An 8,043-nucleotide genomic window follows, 5' to 3' on the forward strand; every position below is an offset into this window, starting at 1 on the left:
AGTTCTGGGCAAGGTGGGCAGCAGGAGGCCTGGGGCTGTCTGCGTCCAGACCCTGGGCAATTCCCTGTCTGATCCTCTACTGTAAGTGAAGGGGGTGAACCATAGGAGACTAAAATTCCTTCCAACTGTGACCTCCTGGCACAAAGTGACTGCCCAGCATCTGTAGCACAGGGAGGAAGCAGAGCACAATGGTTAGAGACGCAGGCTCTGGGGTCAGACTGGCTGCACTCCAGTCCTAGCTTTGCTGCTCTCTGGCCATGTCATCTCGGGCATGTGAGTGAACCTCTTGGTGACTCAGTCTCCTCATCTGTGAATTTAATAATATCTGACTCATGCATGCTGTAAGCAATAAACGGATAATATCTATCAAACGAGGGGAAATAATAGTTATTTTCTCACCTGATTGCTGCGAGGATTATAGACGTTCAGGTGCTGACAAAATGCCTGACAGTGCAATTTAAGTGTTGCATATTATTTCAAGAAGCCTGTCTCCTTCCCATCCACAGACATATAGTCTCCTCAGCAGCCCCACTTTCCTTTTCCCAAGATCTGAGCTATACAGCAATGGACGAGTGGGGAGTAGCAAGAGGGGAACAGACACCAGCTTCCCACACCCATCCCGAGTCAGGGAATACTTCCACATTCAGGGACTTACTGAACGTTCACCTGTTAACCACGCATTTTTACAGAGAAGGAAATCGAGGCTCAAAAAGAGATTGGTCTAGGGGCTTCCGTGGTGGTGCAGTGGTTAAGAATCCGCCTGCCAGTGCAGGAGACACGGGTTCAAGCCCTGGTCCGGGGAGGTCCCACATGCCGCGGAGCAACTAAGCCCGTGCGCCACAACTACTGAGCCTGCGCTCTAGAGCCCACGAGCCACAACTACTGAAGCCCGTGTGCCCAGAGCCTGTGCTCTGCAACAAGAGAAGCCACCGCAATAAGAAGCCCGCACACCGCAACAAAGAGTAGCCCCCTGCTCGCCGCAACTAGAGAAAAGCCCGTGCGCAGCAACGAAGACCCGACGCAGCCACAAATTAATAAAATTAAATAACCATTAAAAAAAAAAAAGAGAGATTGGTCTAGCCCAGAGTCAGGGGCAGAGGCCCAAGCCAAAAGAAAACCTACTCTGGACCCCAGCCCGGCCCACTCTACGTGTTCCACCTCTGCCTCTCCCTCGGGCACCCAAGTACCCCTGCCCCACCAACCGAAAGCGTGAGCTAGGTATTCATCCCGTCCTTGCTCTTTCCCAGCTGAATGACCTTGAACAAGTCATGTAAATTCTCTGAGCCTCATTCCGAACACTGTACAGACACTGTCGAAATACCGTGAAACAGGTGTTATTATTGGCCCCATTTCAAAGAAACAGAGGGCCAGAGTTAGGGTACCTGCACGAGGGCTTACAGCTGCTTTAGTGCAGGTTAAATGGGATATTTTGTAAACTGCCCTCATAGTGCCCTGAATGCAGTAGGTGCCCGGTATATGGTCACCATTATTACTATTTTTCTTACGGAAGTGAGTGACCCGGCAGGTCTCCAGATGCCCTCCGGGCCCTTGGCCATCCAGCCCGCTGGCCACCACATCACATGAGCCGTACTATCTTTAGCCAGGAAGATATTTATATGCCCCGGGTAAGTTTTTGCTGGTACGGGGGAGCCCCGGAGTCGGTGACCGCTGCATCCAGGCCCCCGGAGGCGGCCTCCGCGCCTGGGCCCGCCATGCCGCAGGGCCCTGGGGCCCTGATGCAGGTGTGGGTGGGCAGCCAGCTCTTCCAGGCCGACCAGGCCCTGCTGGTGGAGCACTGCGGCTTCTTCCGCGGCCTCTTCCGCTCGGGCATGAAGGAGGCGCGCGCGGCCGAGGTGCGCCTGGGCGCTCTGAGCCCGGACGGCTTCCGCACCATGCTGCAGGTGCTGCGCGGCGAAAGGCCGGCGCTGGCAGCCCCCGACGAGCTGCTGCAAGCCGTGGAGTGCGCCGCTTTCCTGCAGACGCCGGCGCTGGCGCGCTTTCTGGAGCACAGCCTCACGTCGGACAACTGCGCGCTGCTGTGCGACGCTGCCGCCGCCTTCGGCCTGCACGACGTCTTCCACAGCGCCGCGCTCTTCATCCGCGACAGCGCCGGCGAGCAAGCGGCCGAGCTGGCGCTACCCGAGGCTCGCGCCTACGTGGAGGCGCTGCGACCCAGCAGCTACGTGGCCGTCAGCACTCACGCGCCGGCGCCCGGCTTCTTGGAGGACGCATCGCGCACCGTGTGCTACCTGGACGAAGAAGAGGACGTGTGGCGTACGCTGGCCGCGCTGCCTCTGGAGGCCAGCACGCTGCTGGCCGGCGTGGCTACGCTGGGCAACAAGCTCTACATCGTGGGGGGCGTGCGGGGCCCCAACAAGGAAGTGGTGGAACTGGGCTTCTGCTACGACCCCGACGGCGGCACGTGGCGCGAGTTCCCCAGCCCCCACCAGCCGCGCTACGACACGGCGCTGGCCGGCTTTGACGGCCACCTTTATGCCATCGGGGGCGAATTCCAGAGAATGGCCATGAGCTCCGTGGAGCGCTACGACCCGGCCGCGGGCTGCTGGAGCTTCGCGGCCAACCTGCCGCAGCCAGCTGCCGGCGTGCCCTGCGCCCAAGCCCGCGGCCGCCTCTTCGTGTGTCTGTGGCGGCCAGCCGACACCACGACCGTGGTGGAGTACACGGTGATGGCAGACGCGTGGCTGCCCATAGCCGAGCTGCGGCGCCCTCAGAGCTATGGCCACTGCATGGTGGCCCACCGCGATAGTCTCTACGTGGTGCGCAACGGACCTAAGGATGACTTCCTGCACTGCGCCATCGACTGCCTTAACCTGGCCACGGGCCAGTGGACAGCGCTGCCCGGCCAGTTCGTCAACAGCAAGGGCGCGCTTTTCACGGCCGTGGTGCGCGGCGACACCGTCTATACGGTGAACCGCATGTTTACGCTGCTCTATGCCATTGAGGGTGGTACCTGGCGGCTGCTCAGGGAGAAGGCCGGCTTCCCACGGCCCGGCTCCTTGCAGACCGTTCTCCTCAGGCTGCCTCCCGGTGCCCGGGGGCAGGTGGCCTCCACGACGCCAGAACTGTGACCCCTGGGCTGGGCTTTAGGAGGGGATGCCCAGAGTCTTCTCTGAGCCATGGCTGAGTCTATTAGACTGGCCTTAGGAGCTGCTGGGAACTTCTCTCTCCCTGCCCCAGGTGAGAAATCGGGGGCCTTGTGCCTTCTGCTTCTGGTGGTGTGAACGTGTCCAAGGATCTCAGGAAGCAACGACTCTGGCATCTCAACCCTCAAACTACTTGGGCTGTCTTGAGAGCTGCTGGGTCACAATGTCCGTGGAAGGGATAGGGGGTAGGATTTCAATAATCCAGGCTTGTGTGTGAATGGGCCAGTAATTGAGCACCAGCTGGGAGTGGGTTAAGTGATGTTAATCAAACTGACAGGCAAGAATTAGGCACCTACTGTGTGCTCAGCAGGGTGCTGCGCCTAATGTGACTGTAGTTGACAGACAGGGGTCCATAAAGCTTAGAGTCTTGCCAAGGACAACAAAAGGTTTACACACATTTGTCTTGATCCACAGAGGGCTGAAGGCAACAGGGCAAAAACAAACCAAAAAACCCAAACCCTGCAATATAATAAAGTCCTGAAGAAATCAGGGCAAAGGGAAAATAGGGAGAGGAAAAATATGTTACTCCAGGCAGAAGGGTAGTAAACTGTATGAAGAAGACAGGCAGGATAATTAGCTGCTAAATGGGGAGATTCAGAAGAGGAGAGACCGGGAAAGCTGGAGCAGATGGGAAGAGTATGTGAGCCCCGCCTTTAAGGCAGAGCAGCTGTAGATGGAGGCCTTTGGGGAGGCAGTGAGGCTGCACTGGCTTGTAGAGACAGAAACTGAGCTGAACCTGGAGTGAGACCTGTGAGGGAAAAAGGGTTCCCCATACCCTCTAATGGGATGTGGGCCTGCAGGGGAGAACCCAGTTGGAAGTCCCTTATCCACTGCCCTTTTTGTCATCACTCCAGGGCAATAGACTATTAATTTCCATGACTTCAGGTTACTCAAGGTATGAGCCCAATTTTGGGCAGGTCTAACTGCCTCATCTTCCTCACCTGTATCCCTTCCTCTACATTCTACAGGTTAATTCTTTCCTCCTAGCCTCCACTCTTGCCATTCCCTGGACCTGGAACGCCGTTCCTCTTCCTCTCTCTCTGTTGGCTCTGTGCCTACCTTCTCTGTGCAGGGTTGGCTTTTCCCGACGATGGCTGCGTGCATTGCTCATTGGACCCCTGGCTGACGTCCTTTTCCACGTGTGTATGTGCACATGTGTGCAGCCATGCACATATGTAGATAGCAAGAGCAGAGATGCTTTTGTGCTGTCAGCTGAGCTGGGACACTTTCCCACCTACAGAATAAAATGATGATGTCCTCCAAAAGAACATGTCTACACAACAAAAACAGACTCACAGACATAAAGGACAGACTTGTGGTTGCCAAGGGAGAGGAGGGGTCAGGGAGGGAAGGATTGGGAGTTTGTGATTAGTAGATGCAAACTATTATATGTAGGATGGATAAACAACAAGGTCCGACACTATACCACAGGGAACGATATTCAATATCCTGTGATAAACCATAATGGCAAAGAATATATATATGTATATGTATGAGTCACTTTGCTGTACAGCAGAAATGAACACAACATTGTAAATCAACTATACTTCAATAAAAATTTTTTTAAAAGAAAAACATGAGGTCCTGGGATTTCCCTGGTGGTGCAGTGGTTACAAATTCACCTGCCAACACAGGGGACATGGGTTCGATCCCTGGTCCAGGAAGATCCCACATGCCGTGGAGCAACTAAGCCCGTGTGCCACAACTACTGAGCCCACGCACCGCAACTACTGAAGCCTGCACACTCTAGAGCCCGCGCTTCGCAACAAGAGAAGCCCCCACGCGCTGCAAAAGCCCATGCACAGCAACGGAGACCCAACACAGCCAACAAATAAATAAAATAAATAGTTTTAGAAACAAACCAAAAACATGAGGTCCTGAAAGACATCAGGCTGTAGAGATCACTATTTAGGGACCTGCTGCTGACCTCTGGTGCTGACCTCTGGTGTTAGATGAGGACTCTTATCTTGCCTCTAGAGTACCCTGACCCTGGTTTCTGGTCAGATGCCCAGCTCAGTCCTCCAGCCTCTCCAAGCCTCTGGGCAGACTTCTCCGAGTGGTCCTAAGTGGTCTCCATCCTCCAAGACCCAAGGGCCGTGGGAAATCCTGGCCTCATCACAAATGGAGAATGCAGCATCAGCCTGGCACCTCCTGGGCATGGAGCCTAGTGTCTGGGCTGCCCCTCATTGCCTCCTCCCCTGACCTATGTTCCTGTGCCAAGCCCTGGAGAATGCTGCCCTCAGAAGCCTGGGACCTTTTAGGCCTGGATTAATTTAATCTGATGAGTCACAATAATAAATCCTGACTTGGGCATCCTGTGAATGATATGCAAAGTGCTTTCACATCCATCTCCCCACTCCAGCCCTACCTCAGTCATGTGAGTTGGGTAGCTTCTCCCAACTGATGAGATGTGTGAGGTTCAGAGGTCAAGTGACTGGCCCATGCCACAGAGCCCCTCACTTTTTTGTTCTATCGATATGTAATTTTATTCACATGTCAAAGATTTATCTAACTCATTAATAAGGGAACCAAAAGAATGGTAGGGCTGGTTCAAAGGCACATTTGAGAGACAAGAGATCTGTATATGTTGTTGGAAAACATATACTGAAATAAGCTTGCCAAGTACAGGTAAAGCCGGTTGGTGTCTTACAGGGAATAAAAACATAACTTTTGTGGTTCTCTACTGGACTAAATTCCTTTTCATCTTCACATACATGCACATACATACTTGTACATGCAGCTACGTTAGCATGTAACTTTACAAAGTCAGGACCCTAATCAAGAGTAAATAGTAGAACAAAGGCACAGTCTCCTAGAGAATTAAATAACTCTTAGTGCGTCAACTCTGCCCCAGAATCACACTGAAAGGACATGCAGTCCTCCTTTTGCCTATTTTCAAGTTACGGATAATTTTTCTCAACAGCACAGACCACTCTCCTCCTTGCTCACTCCTGATCAGTGCTAAGTGCACTTGCAGTCTTGAGATCCATTAGCTCATCTGCTCTCTCAACCCACAGAGCTTTGTTTGTCGGCTTTTAGAGCTGGCTGCGTGGACCAGCCCAGACAGGTCTGCTGGCTCCAGCGTTCGGTCGTCCTTAGGTCTAGACCAACCCTTCCTGAGACGCCTTTTATGTGTAATAAGCACACAGTGTTCACAGAGAGCGTTCCCACAGTGGACTTATTTAAGCTTTGTAAGAATTTTAAGAAGGTAGGCAGCTTGGCAACATCCCCACTCCCTTCTTAAAGATAAAGGAAAAAAAAAAACCCAAACACCCAAAGGTCGTGGGTGACTAGAAGAGGCACAGGTAGGAAGTGGCAGAGCCTGGCTTTGAACCCAGAGCCATGTGCTGTTTTGTGTCACTGCCTCTCTGCTTGACTGACATCCTGGGACGGACGAGGTAGTTCTGCCAGTCTCCTTTACACTCCCCTCCCTGTTACCCTTCTCTCTGTGCCTCTTCTGCTTGGGGTTCATCTGCCCCCCTGCATTCAGCCCCTTTCCCTCCTCCTCCTGAGACAGAAAAATTAACTGTCCTGGGTTCTCTTGCCTTAGGATCTAGCTGGTAGAGGAATGGCCCCCTTCACGAGGGTGTTAATGACTGAAGGCCTTGGCAGGTATCTGCACTTTGACAGATACTCCCTCCCTCTCACAGTGTGGGGAGGTTTTCACAATCCAGCCCACCTTACCCTCTGGCCTCACAGGTCAGGCTGCATTGTCTCTTCCTGTAGCCTGCCACCCTCAGCAAGGATGGTTACCATGTCTGGTTTGCAGGTGAGGAAATCAGCAGAAAGCTGAAATGGGTCACCAAAAGTCACACAGCCAATCAAGTGGAAGAGCAAGGACCTGGGACCAGGACTTGGGATTCTCAGCCTCTCATACCCTGGCATCCAGACTTGACCACTGCATGAAGGTGTTTGGGGATGCGAGGCAGCTGCAGGAGGGCAAATTACAGAGATACTTAGAGGTTACTAAGCCAGAAGGCTGGGTTTGAAATCTCTCTGTGCCTGCCCAGAGGGACACTCTAAGAAGTTTGTCCTTCCAGAGAGATCTACACACACACAAACACACACACACACACAGGGCTTAATGCAGCAAGGAGCATCTTCCTGAACCTCCATGACAGCCCTGCAGCCCCACTCTCTGGAGCTCTCTCCAGTCTTCTACAAACTTTCTCCTTCACCCTGACTCTGGATACCCTGCACCCAAGCTTTCCTCTCCCTGGGAATCATCCTGGTTTGCTTACATAGCCTGCCTGACAGAGGCAGAAGGAGACACCAGCCCTTCCTACACTCTACCCAGGGCCTGCTTCCCTGCTGGCCTCTCTTCGGCCTGCTCATATGGGCAGAGTCAACCTGATGATACGCCAGCCAGACCCTGTTGCTTTCCTGCTCAGACCCCTGGGTGCTCCTCATCTCCCTTGAGTGAAAGCCCAAGTCCTTTCAGGATCCCCTGCCCATTTCCTCCCTGACTTTATCTATCACCGCTCTCCCCCTGGCTTCACTGCTCTTCTTCAGGTACCCCAAGCACGCTCCCACCTCAGGGTCTTTGCACCGTGACCCTCTGCCGGGCACACCTCCCTCCCTTAGCTGCCTGGCTCACTCCCCACCTCCTATGGGCCTTTGCCCAAATGTCACTTTCATTCTGAGGCCTTTCCTGACCACCCTACGTAAAATCTACCTCCCCCTTCTCTGCGTTCCCTACTCCTTTTTCTGTTTCCTTTCTTTCCATAGCATCTAGCATCATCTCCTATGCTCTATTTTTACTTGTTTAGTGTGTGTTTCCTTCTACTAAAGTTGAGCTCCATGAGGGCGGAGATTTGTGTCTGTTTGTTCACTGCTGTATCACCAGGACAGTGAACAGAACACAGTAGGGGCTTAATAA

At 53.5% G+C, this 8,043-nt stretch overlaps 1 protein-coding gene across 1 annotated transcript; it reads left to right on the forward strand.

The window, feature by feature from the left end:
- The first annotated feature begins 1,712 nt into the window (after positions 1–1,712).
- Positions 1,713–3,089, forward strand: KBTBD13 (kelch repeat and BTB domain containing 13). The gene has a single exon (XM_065872925.1). It carries the CDS (start codon positions 1,713–1,715, stop codon positions 3,087–3,089), a length of 1,377 nt encoding a protein of 458 aa, XP_065728997.1.
- Positions 3,090–8,043: the final 4,954 nt, after the last annotated feature.

This window comes from Phocoena phocoena, chromosome 2 (assembly GCF_963924675.1).
Source record: "Phocoena phocoena chromosome 2, mPhoPho1.1, whole genome shotgun sequence".
Taxonomy (NCBI): Eukaryota; Metazoa; Chordata; class Mammalia; order Artiodactyla; family Phocoenidae; genus Phocoena; species Phocoena phocoena.